Raw genomic sequence first — 17168 nt, 5'->3', positions numbered from 1 at the left:
CCTTCTCCTACCCACCCCCCTCCGCCACTGGGTCACAAAGGCTGAAAGGTTGGGGAATTCTGGATTAGAAGACCTCCAAGTTCCTTTTCAACTCTTGTTATTCTGCATTCTGGTTTAATATCATAATTCCGAGCTCAGCTACAGTCGTAAGTCAAGAACTATCTGTAGTTGTCTCCATCCATGCTGTCAGATACGGCAAGAGAAGCGAGCTATGGATCTTATACAGATAGTCCTTAATTTACAACTATAACTGAGCTTAGAATTACAGGTAATCTTTGACTTAAAAAATGATTCATTTAGTGATTGTTCAAAGTTACAACAGCTCTAAAAAAAGTGACTAATGACCGTTTTTCGCAGTTATGCCCTTTGCAATATCCCTACAATCATGTGATCAAAATTCAGATGCTTGGCAACTGACTCATATTTATGACGGTTGCAGTGTCCTGGGGTTATGTGATCCTCTTTTGAGACCTTCCGACAAGGAAAGTAAAGGGGGAAACCGGATTCACTTAACAACCGGCTTACTAACTTAAAACAACTGCAGTGATTCACCCAACAACTGTGGCAGAGACTTACAACTACGTACCACAGCATATAGTCCACAACTCACCACCATTTGTTTCATCAATGAAGTTACAACGGCATTGAAAAAGTAACCTATAACCATTTTTCACACTTACGACCGTTGCAGCATCTTGCATGCTTGACAACTGGCATGTTTTTATGACGGTTGCAGTATCCTGGGATCATTCGTGGGTGGCCCCGTAACGAACCGGTAGTAAAGGTAAGTAGAACCCCCGGCCCTGCCAGGGGGTCATGTGATCATCTTTTGCAAATGTCTGACGGGCAAAAATCAATGGTAGGAGCCAGTTGTCCCCTGAACAACTGTGTTACTAACTTCACAAGCTCAGTGGTTCATTTAACAATTGTGGCACAAAAGGTCGTAAAATGGGGCAAAATTCACTTAACGATGACCTTGTTTAGCAATGGATATTTTGGGCTCCGTTGTGGTCGTAACTCGAGGACTACCTACTGTGTTTCCCCGAAAATAAGACCCTGACTTATATTTTTTTGAACCCTGAAATAAGCGCCTGGCCTTATTGCCATGCACTCAAAAGCCAGATTGGTCTTATTATCAGGGGATGACTTATTTTGGGGAAAACAGGGTCTGTCTGTCTATCTATCATCTATCTATCTATCTATCTATCTATCTATCTATCTATCTATCTATCTATCTATCTATCTATCTATCTATCTATCTAATCTATCCACCCATCGCTCTATCTATCTATCCATCTATCTATCCACATCTCTATCCATCTATCCATCCTCATCTATCCATCTGTCTATCTATTATCTACATTTCTATCCATCTCTCCATCTCTCATCTCTCTACACATCTCTCCATATCTATCCATCCACATGTCTCTCATCTATATCTATCTATCTATCTATCTATCTATCTATCTATCTATCTATCTATCTATCTATCTAATCTATCCACCCATCGCTCTATCTATCTATCCATCTATCTATCCACATCTCTATCCATCTATCCATCCTCATCTATCCATCTGTCTATCTATTATCTACATTTCTATCCATCTCTCCATCTCTCATCTCTCTACACATCTCTCCATATCTATCCATCCACATGTCTCTCATCTCTATCTATCTATCTATCTATCTATCTATCTATCTATCTATCTATCTATCTATCTATCTATCTCTATCTTATCTATATCAGATAGATAGATATATAATCTATCTATCTATCTATCTATCTATCTATCTATCTATCTATCTATCTATCTATCTACTATCTATCTAATCTGTCCACCCATTGCTCTATCCATCTATCCATCTATCCATCCACATCTCTATCCATCTATCCATCAGTCTATCATCTACATTTCTATCCATCTCTCCATCTCTCATCTCTCTACACATCTCTCCATATCTATCCATCCACATGTCTCTCATCTATATCTATCTATCTATCTATCTATCTATCTATCTATCTATCTATCTATCATCTATCTATCTCTATCTACCGTGTTTCCCTGAAAATAAGACCCTGTCTTATATTTTTTTGAACCCTCAAATAAGTGCTTGGCCTTATTGCCATGCACTCAAAAGCCAGATTGGCCTTATTATCAGGGGATGTCTTATTTTGGGGGAAACAGGAGCCTTGGTAGTACAGTGGTCTAAAGCACCCTGTTATTAAGACCAGCTGCCTGCAATTACTGCAGGTTCGAATCTCGCCAGGCTCAAGGTCGACTCAGCCTTCCATCCTTTCTAAGGTAGGTAAATTGAGGACCCAGTTTGTGGGGGTAATAAGCTGATTTTGTATAAATATACAAAAGGATGAAGGCTATTGCTTAGCACATTGTAAGCCGCCCTGAGTCTCCGGAGAAGGGCGGCATATAAATCAAAAATTAAACAAAAAAAAAAAAACAGGGTACACGAACCATACCTGACCTTGTGCAATGAAATGCAATGATTCGCTTAACAATTGTGACAAAGAAAGATTGTAAAATTGGGCACGATTGACCTCTTTACTTAATAAGTCACTCAGTTGACTGTCACGGTTAAGACAAGACTAGAATTCACCCTCTTCTGGTTTCTTCCCTGGTGCCTTAAACACTAGATCAAACTGGCTCTTTGGAAACCTCTCTCACGCAAGTCCACACCCATTTAAAATGCATATTTTAAAACTGCGCCATCTACTTAGGGTTTGTAACTGCCTCTCAAAACATCTCGTATCCCAGCTTTCTTTCCCTTTTTAAAAAGTTACTCAGCATATTTCCCTAAGTCCCATGCCTCGCTTCAAGGAAGCCTGTAATTATACCTGCATAATTGAAATAATTACATATTTATCTTAAGCCATCCTTGTTTTCTTATTTCTTCGGTTGCCTCTGTGGCACCACAGGTATATGGGATGCTCTTCCAGGGAAAGGCATATAATGCACGAAAAACACCGCACAGAAAAATACGGATAATCAGAATGCTACCAATCTTTTATTACCGGTAATAGTTAGGAGCGGTGATGGAATGGTATAAAGATGTAGCAGTGGTGAAATCCAATTTTTTTTTAATACCGATTCTATGGGCGTGGCTTAGTGGGCGTAGCTTGGTGGGCATGGTGTGGTTTGGTGGGCATGGCAGGGGAAGGATATTGCAAAATCCTCATTCCCTCCCCACTCCTGGGGGAAGGATATTGCAAAATCTCCATTCCCTCCCCACTCCAGGGGAAGGATACTGCAAAATCCCCATTCCCTCCCAACTCCTGGGGGAAGGATATTGCAAAATCTCCATTCTCACCCCACTCTGGGGCCAGCCAGAGGTGGTATTTGCTGGTTCTCGGAACTACTCAAACTTTCTGCTACCGGTTCGCCAGAACCTGCTGGATTTCTCCCCTGAGACGTAGTCTACATAACAAATGCATAGAAACTCTATTAGACATGTAGCCATTCAGTTGGTCATTTTTGTGCAATGTAGTAAAACTATCCCAAAGGTGCTTTTTCAGGAGGCAACTGGACTTTCTTGTGTGTTTTTTTCTTTGAAGGCGTTTCGCTTCTCATCCAAGAAGCTTCTTCAGCTCTGACCGGATGGTGGCGATTGGAAGGATTTATACTCCTTGCAGACAGATGGTCATTTGCATCCTTTTAGAGGGTCTCTGAACACTTGGAGGTTTAGCTGTGTCCTTGGGGGGGGTGTCACCTGAGGACACAGATAAAACCTAAAAAAGGATGGAAATGACTAGCTGTCTGCAAGGAGTATAAGTCCCTCCATTTCCCGCTATCCAGTCAGAGCTGAAGAAGCTTCTTGGATGAGAAGCGAAACGTCTTCAAAGAAAAAAAAAACCGAGACAATTGATAACAATAACAGTAACAGAGTTGGAAGGGACTTCAGAGGTCATCTAGTCCAACCCCTTCTTCACGCAGGAGACCTATACTAGGGATTCAAACTGCCGACCTTTCTGATCGACAAAGCTCAGCGTCTTAGCCAGTGAGCCCACCTAGCCAGGAAGTCCAGTTGCCTCCTGAAAAAGCAGCTCTGGGACCACCATGACATCGGATGACTGAGAATCTTTACAAACTTGTAGTAAAACTGTTTTAAATAGTCTGAGCGGCCATTTGTCTGCAATGCTGCAGTTTGTCAACCAGTAGGGCCGGCTGCGGAATGGATTCTGGGAGTTGAAGTCCAGGCATCTCCAAGTGGACAAAGTTGAAAAACACAGCTCTAGTAGTGTCTCTATAATGCAGAGGTCTTGAAACTTGGCAGCTTTAAGACTTGTGGACTTCAACTCCCAGAATTCTCCAGCCAGCATAGCTGGCTGGAGAATTCTGGGAGTTGAAGTCCACAAGTCTTAAAGCTGCCAAGTTTCAAGACCTCTGCCGTATAGTTTCCAGCGGCCACAGGTTCTGTCCCCAACCCCACGCACACACACCAACAGACGTTCAGGAGTTAAAGACCAAACCAGCCGGCAAAATCCTTTTCCTTATGATAACGGAACTTGGCAACCACCTCATGGCTGCCTGCCAAGAGTTTATTATTTACAAAGAGGAGGGATAACTTCTCCCCACTTCTGATACATCAAAGGAAAGCAGCTCAATAATTATGGAATTAATCAAGTCCAGAGATACTCCAGCAAAGTCTATAGCAAAAAGTCCGGCAATGCAGAATGGCTTGGAAGCTTTCAGCTTTGTTCATCACAAGGTTTGACTGGCCACCACGCTCCCTTTTATACCCTGTGGGGTGTGGTCCAGTGACTCAGCCTAATCTCGAGCACGCCCTTTCTTCTGTTGCACGCGCTTATCTCTGCGACGCTGGCGTGGATCCAGCCAAGACTCATTACCCTCATCACTGTCCACCTGTGGCTGCGTGGACGTGCTTGGCCCCGGCCCTATCTCTTGCCCTTCGACGGACACCGAAGGCATTGCCAGAGAGGAGGGTCCTGGAGAGGGAGGCCTTACCAACTCCTCTCCTTCACTCACGGAGTCCTCTCCTGCCAATGACACAGGCTCCGGTAATGGAGCCACAACACACACATTGCTGGGGGTTTAGCCCTCCAAAATGTCAGCTCCAGTGAATAAAAGGGGAAAAAACGATGCAGAATGCCGAGTTTTTAAACAAGAGGTGGAGGGCGAAATAATTATTTGTGGAAGCCCAAGGAAAACGTGTGCTTAATTTGCAGGGTACATACATATGGCTGTGGTGAGATAGAAGACCCAAATATTTTTAATCCTCACAATTCATAAACAAGTCTGGATCACAAAATCAAAGGTTTATTGGAGATAAAGTGAAGAAGAAAAAAAAGTGGTTGCAAGCGCAGCCTCTTAGACCCTTCCCAAAATTGTGTTCAAAGAGTGCAAATAGCAGTTGTCAAGCTACACATTTTATACTCCTACACAATGCACCCCACGCCTAAGAATCCCTCCCAACTCCCCTTTATTCTCCTAAATCAGGGGTCAGCAACCTGTGGCTCTGGAGCCGCATGTGGCTCTTTCAGCCCTCTGCTGCGGCTCTGTCACTCAAAATATGTGTCACAACCGCCAATGTGCGACACCTGCCGGCATGTGATTTACTGAGCTTTTCAACCCCCGGAAGGCCAACCATGGATAAATCCAAGAAAAGAAAAGTTTCAGAAGAAAACAGAACATTTAATTCAACTACATATGCTAGTTTTGTGGCTGCTCAAGAAATAGGCACGGCAGTGGTGGGTTCCTCCCGGTTCGGTCCGGTTCGGCCGAGCTGGTAGTGGTGACAATATGACGTCACCAAACCGGTTCTCCCCCCCCGCCCTCCCACCCCCCCACGTTATTCTTACCTTTTACTTGGCCCCACCCCCAATCTATTGCTGCCTCCTGAGTCCCAGCTGATGACTAGAGGGAAAAAAACTGTTTAAACTCTTGCCGCGGGGCTTCAAAGGGCCGCCCTACAGCTGATCAGTGTTAAAAGCAAACAAATGAGTCGGGTCGGAAGTACGAGGACTGGTCATAAGTGCGAGGACCTTCCAGAAATGACTCTGACCAGCTAGCCACGCCCACCTAGTCACATGACCTCCAAGCCACACCCACAAAATAAGACACGCCCACAGAACCGGTAGTAAAAAAAAATAGAACCCACCCCTGAGGCACGGGAAGGGTTTTGTGGCTCCCGGTGTTTTCTTTTCTGTGGGAAACGGGTCCAAATGGCTCTTTGAGTCTTTAAGGTTGCAGACCCCTGTCCTAAGTCATTCTTCGAGTTCTTTTACCCTTTAAAGGGTCATCTTGACATTTCCTGCCTAACAACAACTATCTTATGATGTTTATTTTTTAACTTCAATTTGGGCGGATGTTACTTTTTACGGATAATGGTTTTGCCCAAAGCGTAGGTTCCTGTCTCCAAGGGAGCTTTTAGCAAGTCATAACACATTGTCTCTACTAAATTACAATTTATGGTCAGTTTGCAACAGTTAGGAACATCATAGCTTTTTAATACATTAATTTCATACTGTAAGAAGAAATCTCCTTCTGGGTTCAGCTCCAAGTGGGGAAAAAGACACTGGAAACATGGAGACTGCTTGGAAAGATGGTTTAATGGTGGACAGGATCACATGGTTTGAGTTCCTGAACAGAAAAGGGGGCAAGATGCAGTGAGTCCCCGGGTTTTAGGCCCTCTCTGGCTTTGAACTTCCTGGGGCCCAGAAAGAGTATCCTGATTGGTTGTCAGACTCCCAGGGGGTGGGGGTCTTAGCTAGCCTTGCTGGCTGATGTAATCTTCCCAGGTGCCATGTGGTGAGTTTCTGTTGCTAGATAGGTCCTATTGTATTAGTTTCTGTTGATAGATGGGTCCTATTGTGTTGCAGATGATGGTCCATTGACAAAGATTGAGTTTCTGCCTCCGGCCCATTGACAAAGGGTGGGTGGGGCAGGAAGATGGGAGCCGCTTCGTCTTTAAAACATGCTTCTCCATTTCTCATCCAGGGAAACATAATATTCTGCCTTTTTAATATTTCCCAAAATATTTCATTCATCTAGGAAAGGGGTGGGTGCTAACTTCCTACAGGGCAAAATTCACCCAGAACGAGTGTCTCCGTTAACCACAGAAATGTTGGGGCTCCATTGTGGTTGTAAGCCGAGGAGCCCCCCGTAGTTAGCACAACACGCTGGGGAAGTCGCACGCCTACCCACAGATACTTTTCTGAAGACATTTTTATTCAGGGAAACATTTCACATTCCAAAGCGGGACACTTTTAATGACTTTTCAGAGAGTCTGTGGGGGAAAACATTTGGACAATGTTGCATTGTTTGAAAGACCCTGTTGCTCATTGGGAATGTTTGAAGCCGCCTTTGGCATAATTCGGATTATGCCTTAAAACCTTTTTTTTTTTTTATTTGATTTATATGCCGCCCTTCTCCGGAGACTCAGGGCGGCTTACAATGCGTTAAGCAATAGCCTTCATACTTTTTGTATATTTATACAAAGTCAGCTTATTGCCCCCACAAACTGGGTCCTCATTTCACCTACCTTTGAAAGGATGGAAGGCTGAGTCAACCTTGAGCCTGGTAAGATTCGAACCTGCAGTAATTGCAGGCAGCTGTGTTAATAACAGGGTGCTTTAAACCACTGTACTACCAAGGCTCCTTTCTTTCAGTTAGCCGGGCTGGCCTGATTTTAATATTGGTTTTTAAAATTGATACTGATTTTCATTGAAATGTTTTAAATTATGGGCCAAACTTTATTTAATTATTTTAAAACTATTTTAACTTTTGTGTACAAATGTTTTATTTTTGGCTGTTCACCGCCCTGAGTTTCGAAAGGAGAAGGGAGGTATAGAAATTTAAATAATAATAATAATAAAATAAAAATAAAAATAAAAGTGGCTTTGGAACTAGCGGGCATCGCAATTTTATTTTGCATTTCAAATGAATTAGGGTTGGAAGGGAAGCAGGGATGTTTAGCTTTAGCCTAAGGGGGGAGGAGGTATGGGGGATGTGGAGGTGGGTCCCAAATTCGGTCAAAGTAATGAGAGAGACACCCCCCCCACACACGTTTAATCCAAATATTGGCTTCTGCCCTTTGTCACTCCCTCCCCCCCTCCTTTCTTTTCTGTTCCCACCCGGAGCAAATAAACATGCCCACCAATTCCTTCCAGTTCTTCATCTTTACTTCCCCAGCGATCAAACCTTTATTATTATTTTTGTAAGGGGGGGGGTTACGATCAGAAGGTCCCCTCTAGCTTCCCCCCTCCCCACGCTCGTCCCAATGCAACCTAAGCCAACCAGTCCCATTTTATTTTTCTTTGGAGGAGGAAAAAAAGAAAAGAGAGAAAAATGAAAGATAAAAAAAAGGGACTGCAAGCTTGGTGGGGGGGGGGGGGTGGAGCGTGGGGGCGGGGCCAAGCGGGAGGCGCGCTTAATAGGCGAGCGGTGGGGGCCGGGGAAAGGCTGGGTGGTCCCTCCTCCTCCTCCTCCCCCCTCCTTTTGGAACGTTGGGCTCCCCAGCGTTCCATCGGCGATTGTTCCGCGCCGCTTTCTCCTTTTTTTTTTTTTTTTTTCTTTTCGTTCCAGGCGGAGGAGGAGGAGAAGGAAGGAGGAGGAGGAGGAGGAGGAGGAAGGAGAAAAAAAGGAGGAGGAGGAAAAGAGAGGAAGAGGAGGAGGAGAAAAGAGAGGAGGAGGAGGGAGAAAAAAAGAGGAGGAGAAGGAAAAGGAGGAGGAGGAAAGAGAGGAAGAGGAGGAAGAGGAAGGAGAAAAAAGAGGAGGAGGAAAGAGGAAGAGGAGGAGGAGGGAGAAAAAAAAGGAGGAGAAGGAAAAGGAGGAGGAGGAAAGAGAGGAAGAGGAGGAGAAAGGAGAAAAAAGGAGGAGGAGAAAAGAGAAGAAGAGGAGGAGGAGAAAAGAGAGGAAGAGGAGAAAGGAGAAAAAAGGAGGAGGAGGAAAAGGAGGAGGAGAAAAGAGAAAAGGAGGAGGAGAAAAGTGAGGAAGAGGAGGAGGAGGAGGAGGAAGGAGGAGAAAAAAAGGAGGAGGAGGAGGAAAGAGAGGAAGAGGAGGAGAAAAAAAGGCATGTCTAAACAGCGCCTCTGCCGCCGCTTCTTCCTTCCTTCCCGGCGCGTGTAAACAATAAAAGGGAAAACAAAAACAGCCAGGGAGGAGAAGCGGTGCGGGAGGCCGCGAAGGGGAAAAGGGCCGTCGGGGCCAAGCGAGGCCCGGAGCGCCTCCTCCTCCTCCTCCGCGGCGGCTGCTGCCGGGGCCGGGGCCGGGGCCGGGGGTCGCATGGAGGGTCCCTGCGGCTCGCTGGCGGTGAGCCTCTTCTCCGACCAGGGAGGCAGGAAATACATGGAGGACGTGACCCAGATCGTGCTGGAGCCCGAGCCCCGAGAGGACCCCAAGGACGAGGAGGAGGAGGAGGAGGGCCGGGCCGGGACGCCGGGCTCGGTGGCCTTCTTCGCCGTGTGCGACGGGCACGGCGGGCGGGAAGCGGCTCACTTCGCCCGCGAGAACCTCTGGCCCTTCATCAAGAAGCAGAAGGGCTTCCGATCCGCCGAGCCGGCCGCCGTCTGCGCCGCCCTCCGCAAGGGCTTCCTCGCCTGCCACCGCGCCATGTGGAAGAAGCTGCGTAAGTCGGCCCGGCTCCCTCTCCCCTCTCTCTCTCCCCTCGCTCCTTTCCTCCCTTCCTTTCTTCTTCCCTTCCCTCCCTCCTTCCTTCTTTCTGTCCTCCTTCCTTCCCTCTCTCCCTTTCCCCCTTCCCCCTTCCCTCCCTTTCCCCCTTCCCCTTCTTTCCTTCTTTTTACCCTCCTTCCTTCCTTCCTCTCCCTTTTCTTCCCTCCCTCCTTCCCTCCCTCTCTCCCTTCCTCCCTCTCTCCCTTTTCTTCCTTCCCTCCTTCCCCTTCTTTCTTTCTTTCTATCCTCCTTCCTTTCCTCCCTCCCTCCCTCCCTTCCCCTTTCTTTCTATCCTCCTTCCTTCCCTCCCTCCCTCCCTCCCTCTCTCCCTTTTCTTCCCTTCCTCCTTCCCCTTCCTTCTTTCTTTCTATCCTCCTTCCTTCCCTCCCTTCCTCCCTCTCTCTCTTCCTTCCTTTCTTCTTCCCTTCCTCCCTCCCTCCCCATCTTTTTCCCTTTTCCTTCCTTTCGTCCTTCCATCTCCTTATCCCCTCCCTCCCTTTTCCTTCCTCCCTCCCTCCCCTTTTCCTTCCTTTATTCCTCCCTCCCTTTTTCCCTTTTCCTTCTTTCCCTCTCCCCTCCCTCCCTCCCTTTTTCTTCCTTCCTTCCTTCCTCTCACCCCCCACTTTCCTTTTCCTTCCTTTACTCCTCCCTCCCTTTTCCCCTTTTCCTCTCTCCCTCCCTCTCTCCCTCCCTCTCTCCCTTCCCCTAACTCTTCCCTTCCCCAGCAGTCTTTGCCTCTCTTGCCCCTGGCATAAGCCTCCATGCCATGCCTTCCAAACATTATTTTTATTTTATTCCATCCTGGGAAACTTCCTTCCCGAGAGTCGAGGAGTTGAAAGGATCACAGTTTGGGGAGGGAGAGGGTGGGGTGGGGGCTTTTTCTTCCCCACACCCCCATGGCTTGCCCCCCATTACATGTGAATGGGCTTTGCTGGCTGAGGAATTCTGGGAGTTGAAGTCCACAAGTCTTAAAGCTTTGCTGGCTGAGGAATTCTGGGAGTTGAAGTCCACAAGTCTTAAAGTTGCCAAGGTTGGGGACCCCTGCCTTAAAGCTATTCTTCCTATAATTAAACCCCAAACCCCTTCACATGCACTCTTAATTCTGTAATCATCATCATCATCATCATCATCATCATCATCATCATCATCATCTATTAACCGGCCTCAAAGGCTGTGAATCTCACTAAAGATTAACCAATAATAATAATAATAATAGAGGAAATACTTCTGTGATTATAAACTGGTTTTTAATGTCCGTTTACCCCGCCCCCCTCTTGGCCTTCTGGAGTGGCGTGTTTATGAAAGACATGTAGCCGTGTTCTGACTTGTGGGTTGCATGTAGAAGGAACTGCTTAAGGCCTTAGAGCAGTGTTTCTCAACCTTGGAAGCTTGAAGATGGGTGGACTTCAACTCCCAAAATCCCCCAGCCAGCAACGCTGGCTGGGGGATTTTGGGAGTTGAAGTCCACCCATCTTCAAGCTTCCAAGGTTGAGAAACACTGCCTTAGAGTCAAGGAGAGCTGTGTTTTACACCGTTGGTTGTAGAGTTTGACCCGGGATTGTGTGAACCGGGGTTCCCCTACTCTCTATCCTCAAGATGGGTTGGGCACCCAAATGCTACTAAACTTTTGGGGCCCAATTCCAATACAAATTCTGGGGTTTCCTACCCACCTTGGGGTATGCGCTCCCACAGAGAGGGCCTCCTCGGGGTGCCATCAGCCAAGCAATGTAGGCTGGTGACCCCCAGGGGGAGGGCCTTCTCTGTGGGGGCACCTACCCTCTGGAATCAGCTGCCCCCAGAGATAAGGAGAATCCAAGACCTCAGCGCCTTCCGCCATGCCCTTAAAACCCACTTTTTCCAGCAAGCCGGGCTGGCTTAAGAAGAAATTTTTAAATGTTTTAATTGGTTTGTGATTTTTAATTTTTGGGCCAAATTTATATATATTTTAATTGTTTTTTAATATTTGTATTTCATGTTCTTAATTTTGGCTGTACACCGCCCTGAGTCCTCAGGGAGAAGGGCGGTATATAAATTGGAAATAAAATAAAAATAAAATAAAATAAAAATGTCCAGTTCAACTAGCTGGGCTGGCTTGAGCTAAATTTTAAATTGGTTTTAAATTGGGTTGTTTTAATTTACGGCCAGAATATCTAATTATTTTAATACTGTTTTTTAAATTTTGTATGCTTTGTTTTTACTTAGGCTGTGCACCGCCCTGAGTCCTATTTGGAGAAGGGCGGTATAGAAATTTAAACAAATAAATAAATAAATAAATGTGAACTTTACTAACTGAAAGAGGGAGGTAGTCTACAGGTAGTCCTCGAGTTACAACCGCAGTGTCCTTGCTAAGCAAAGTGGTTAAAGTGAGTCGTGCCTGATTTTACGAGCTTTTTTTTTTTTGGCCCCTGATTATTAAGACAATCGCTATGGTTGTTAAGTGAATTGGAAGGTTGTTAAGCGAACCTGGCTTCCCTCATTGACTTCGTTTGTCGGAAGCCAGCTGGGAAGTTTCCACAGAGTGACCACATGACTTCGGCACACTGCAACCGTCACAAACACATGCCAGTTGCCAAGCGCCCGGATTTTGTTTGTGTTGTGTGACTGTGTGGATACTGTGATGGTTGTAAGCCTGGTCTTGAGTCACTGTTTTTCATTGTCATCGTAACTTCGAACAGAGGCTGAAAGAATGGCTCTTAAATCGAGGAATATCTACATTGCTTGATTCATTACTGGCTGTTTAGATTGTGATCAAATGTCTTGCAATAACACAAAATCTTGTATTTCTCCCACATCTTGAGAACCTTTCTACGCAAGCCACATTCTCTGCCCATGGCTGGGTACCTCATATTCATGAAAAGCCACAGTGTGGGGGAAAGAAGTTGGTTTGGGGTTTGTGTGTTGTGAGAATTTTGTATTCCACCCCTCTAATATATTAGTGTCCTGTGAATCCAGCTTTTATAGTAGTTTCCCAATATATCAGAGCGAGATGTGTGAATCCAACACTTATATTTTTCCAATCTATTAATGTCACGTGTGAATCGAGCTTTTATATATTTTCGATAAATTAGTGTCGTGTGAATCCAGCTTTTATAAGTGTTTCCCAATATATTAAGAGTGAAATATGTGAATCCAGCTTCTATATATTTTCAATAAGTTAGAGTTGTGTGAATCCAGCTTTTATAAGTGTTTCCCAATATATTAAGAGTGAAATATGTGAATCCAGCTTCTATATATTTTCAATAAGTTAGAGTTGTGTGAATCCAGCTTTTATAAGTGTTTCCCAATATATTAAGAGTGAAATATGTGAATCCAGCTTCTATATATTTTCGATAAATTAGTGTCGTGTGAATCCAGCTTTTATAAGTGTTTCCCAATATATTAAGAGTGAAATATGTGAATCCAGCTTCTATATATTTTCAATAAATTAGAGTTGTGTGAATCCAGCTTTTATAAGTGTTTCCCAATATATTAAGAGTGAAATGTGTGAATCCAGCTTCTATATATTTTCAATAAATTAGAGTCATGTGAATCCAGCTTTTATAAGTGTTTCCCAATATATTAAGAGTGAAATATGTGAATCCAGCTTCTATATATTTTCAATAAGTTAGAGTTGTGTGAATCCAGCTTTTATAAGTGTTTCCCAATATATTAAGAGTGAAATATGTGAATCCAGCTTCTATATATTTTCAATAAGTTAGAGTTGTGTGAATCCAGCTTCTATAAGTGTTTTCCAATATATTAAGAGTGAAATGTGTGAATCCAACTTTTATATTTTTTTCTACTATATCAGGGTCACGTGTGAATACAGCTTATATAATTTTTCCCAATATATTAGTGCGTGTGCAAAACCAGCATTTATATTTTTTGATAAATTAGTGTTGTGTGAATCCAGCTTTTATAAGTGTTTCCCAATATATTACGAGTGAAATGTATGAATCCAGCTTCTATATTTTGTTGATAAATTAGTGTCGTGTGAATCCAGGTTTTATAATTTTCCCCCCAATATATTAGAGTCGTGTGCAAAACCAGCGTTTATATTTTGTTGATAAATTAGTGTCGTGTGAAACCAGCTTTTATAAGTGTTTCCCAAGTGAGAAGTGTAAATCCAGCTTTTATTTATTTTTCTAATATATTAGTGTCATGTATGAATCCAGCTTTTATAATTTCTTTCCCACGCTATTAGTGTCACGTGGGAAGCCGGCTACCCAGTTCTTCAAAGAACAAGGTTGACTCCCTTATTCAAATGCCAAAAAACTCCTGTGGCTAAATTATGCATACTCAGGTAAAAATTGAGACCAGTGGAAATGGATGAGTCACTCTGTATATTTTTCTAACTTGTAAGTCCTGTTTGAACTCAGTAGAGCAGTGATGGCGAACCTTTTTGGCAATGAGTGCCCAAATCGTGCGTCCATGCGCATGCACAGGAGTGCCGGAAACCCAGAGACCAGCTGGCTAGCGCACATATGCCTGTTTTCTGGGCGTTTTCAGGCCATTTTCTGGGCTGTTTTCAGGCAGTTTTTCGGGTGTTTTCAGCCCGTTTTCTGGGCCAAAAACAGCCTGAAAACGGGCCAAAATACGGCCTGAAAACGGAAAATGGTCTGGTTTTTGGTCGTTTGTTTTCGGGCCATTTTCAAGCCGTTTTCCGGTGCTCCGGCGCTTGTGAAGACCAGCTGGCACGCCGGAAACCAGAAAAGAAGCTGCTGAAAGCGTGCACACCTGTGGCACGCATGCACTAGAGCAGTGATGGCTAACCTTTTTGCTGTCGTGTGCCAAAAGCGGGGGTCACGGGGGGGTCGCGGGTACATATGCCCACATCCATAATTCAATGTGCCCCGCCCTCCCGTGCATGTGCACATGACCCCCCCCACTTCCCCCTGCTTTTGGCACGCGATGGCACAGTGGGCCTGGTAGGCCCGTTTTTCCCCCTCCCCAGGCTCCAGAGGCTTTCTAGGAGCCTGGGGAGGGCAAAAACAGCCTTCGCATGCCCAGTTTCCCGACTTCTGGTGGGACCGGAAGGCCTGAAAATCAGTTGGCCGGTGTGCGCATGCACGCTGGAGCTGAGCTAGGGCAACACTTGTGTGTCCACCAATATGGCTTCACGTGCCACCTGTGGCACCCGTGCCATAGGTTCGCCATCACGGCACTAGAGTGAATTTCTGAATCCAGACCAGGAAGCATAAACTTCCCGAAATACAGATAGTCCTCGACTTACGACCACAATTGAGCCTTCTGTGCATGTGCAGAAGCTTCTGTGCATGCGCAGATCGCCGATGATGACATCCGGAGTGGTGGGCGGGGCCTGCCACTGGTTTTACTACCGGTTCTTGCGAACTGGTCCAAACCGGGGGCAACCCACCACTGAATTGAGCCCAAAATTTATGTTGCTAAATGAAATCAAAATTAAACAAAACAAAACAAAACAAAAATGTTTGTTAAATGAATTTTGCCACATTTTACGATTTTTCTTGCCAGGCCTGTTAAGTGAACCGTTGCCGTGGTTAAGTCGGTAACACGGTTGTTAAGTGAATGTGGCTTCCCCTATTGACTTGGCTTGTCGGAAGGTCGCAAAAGCGGATCACAAGATCCCGGGAGCTGTCATAAATATGAGTCAGTTTCCAAGGGTCCGAATTTTGATTACGTGAGCTACGTGATGTTGCAACGGTTGTAAGTGTGAAAAATGGTCGTAAGTCACTTTTTTCAGTATTGTTGTAACTTTGAAGGGTCACTAAATGAACTGTTGTAAATGGGGGACTACTGTATTCTTGGAGTAAACTTGGAATATGGGAAGGAGGTCTTACATTCTCACTTTTAAGGATGGGCATTGTTGGATCTTGCTGTTTTGCTGAAAATGGTTGTGTGGACGTGTAAGGAATATTTTCTCTTGATTGACACAATTGAGGTCTATAGGATTATTTTACTCAGGGGTTACAGGGTTAGTAGGGACCACTCCTTTTCTTTGGGCATTCAACAGTGTGTAAAGGTAGTCCTTGACTTACGGTCACAATGGAGGCCAAAATTTTTGTTGCTAAGCGAGGCTGTTGTGCCCCGTTTTATGACCTTTTTTGCCATGGTTGTTAAGCGAATCACTGCAGTTGTTAAGTTAGTCATACGGTTGTTAAGTGAATCGGGCTTCCCCCCCCCCATTGCCTTTGCTTGTTGGACGCCGGCTGGGAAGATTACAAATGATAATCACATCACCTTGGGACTGCCATAAATACAGATAGTCCTCGACTTACGACCACAAATGAGCCCAAAATTTATGTTGCTAAGCGAAACATTTCTTGAGTGAGTTCTGCCCCATTTTACAACCTTTCTTGCTGCAGTTGTTTGATGAATTGTTGCGTTAAGTTGGTAACCCGGTTATTAAGGGAATCTGGCTTCCCTATTGACTTTACTTGTCAGAAGGTCGCAAAAGGGAATCACATGATCCCGGGGATACTGCAACCGTCATAAATCTGAGTCAGTTGCCAAGCATCTGAATTTTGATCATGTGACCCTGGGGATGCCGCAACGCTGGTAAGAGTGAAAAACAAAAAGGGTAAATCACTTTCTTCAGTGTTGTAACGTTGAATGGTCACTAACTGAATGGTTGTAAGTCGAGAACTACCTGGATGAGCCTCTTTTGAAAGAATTTAATGAGATCTGTACAGGTAGTCCTCGACTTACAACCATTCATTTAGTGGCGATTCAATGTTGCAACGGCACTGAAAAAGTGCTGTTATGTCCATTTTTCACACTTGCGACCATGGGGCCTGTACGGATTGTAGCTGATTCTGACAACGAGGAGGCTGGTGTGGTGCTGTGCCTGCAGCCTGTGCAGCTGGCACTCGAGTCGGACAGTGAGGAGGCTGGAGAAGATGTGGTGCCAGAGGCGGGGATTCAGCCAGGGCCTTCAGAACCTCCAGAAGCTCCCATAAGTGAAGAGGATGAAGAGGAGGAGCCTCTTCTCGATGCATGGGTGTGCAGAGCGGCCAAAAGGCAGGAGTGGCTCCTCAGGAGGAGGTCTCCTCGAGAGTAAGGCTTGGGGCTAATTGGCCATTCCCTTAGCCTATTTAAGGAGGAACACCGACTGAAGCAATTTGTAGGGAACAACTTTAGTTCATTCTCCTTCGCGTCTGGATTCTCCGCAAATTGCTTCTGGGCTTTCTGCCAACCTTCGTAAGATTGTGATTACTTTATCTTTGTTTTCTTGTAGGCTGTTAAGGAAGTTTATTAACAGCCTTGGTTTGGAAAAGACTGAGTTATTTTAGTAAATTTAAGTTTTGTACAGACTTTGTGTGTGCTGTGTTCTTTGTGGTCCGTAGCTGGGGCAGAACACATGGTCACATGATTTGCCTTTGAATGCTTGCCGAGTGGTTCACATTTATGACGGCCACAGTGTCTCCGGAGTCACGTGATCCAGAGGTGGGTTTTTCAGCAGGTTCTGACCAGTTCTGGAGAACCGGTAGCGGAAATTTTGAGTAGTTTGGAGAACCGGTAGTAAAAATTCTGCCTGGCCCCGCCCCCATCTATTCTCTGCCTCCC

General features: G+C 45.2%; 1 protein-coding gene across 1 annotated transcript in view; it reads left to right on the top strand.

The window, feature by feature from the left end:
- Positions 1 to 8365: 8365 nt before the first annotated feature.
- The window catches only part of PPM1D (protein phosphatase, Mg2+/Mn2+ dependent 1D), a 33337-nt gene continuing 24534 nt past the window's right edge, over positions 8366 to 17168 (top strand). The window contains exon 1 of the mRNA XM_060693241.2: positions 8366 to 9600. Within this exon, the coding sequence (XP_060549224.2) occupies positions 9258 to 9600 (343 nt within the window). The 5' untranslated portion in view covers positions 8366 to 9257. The remainder of the gene's footprint in view (positions 9601 to 17168) is intronic.

Source organism: Pantherophis guttatus, chromosome 1, assembly GCF_059756535.1.
Source record: "Pantherophis guttatus breed Tessera chromosome 1, ASM5975653v1, whole genome shotgun sequence".
NCBI lineage: Eukaryota > Metazoa > Chordata > Lepidosauria > Squamata > Colubridae > Pantherophis > Pantherophis guttatus.
Note: the sequence above shows the minus strand (reverse complement) of the source record. Positions and strands in the feature narration are given on the sequence as shown.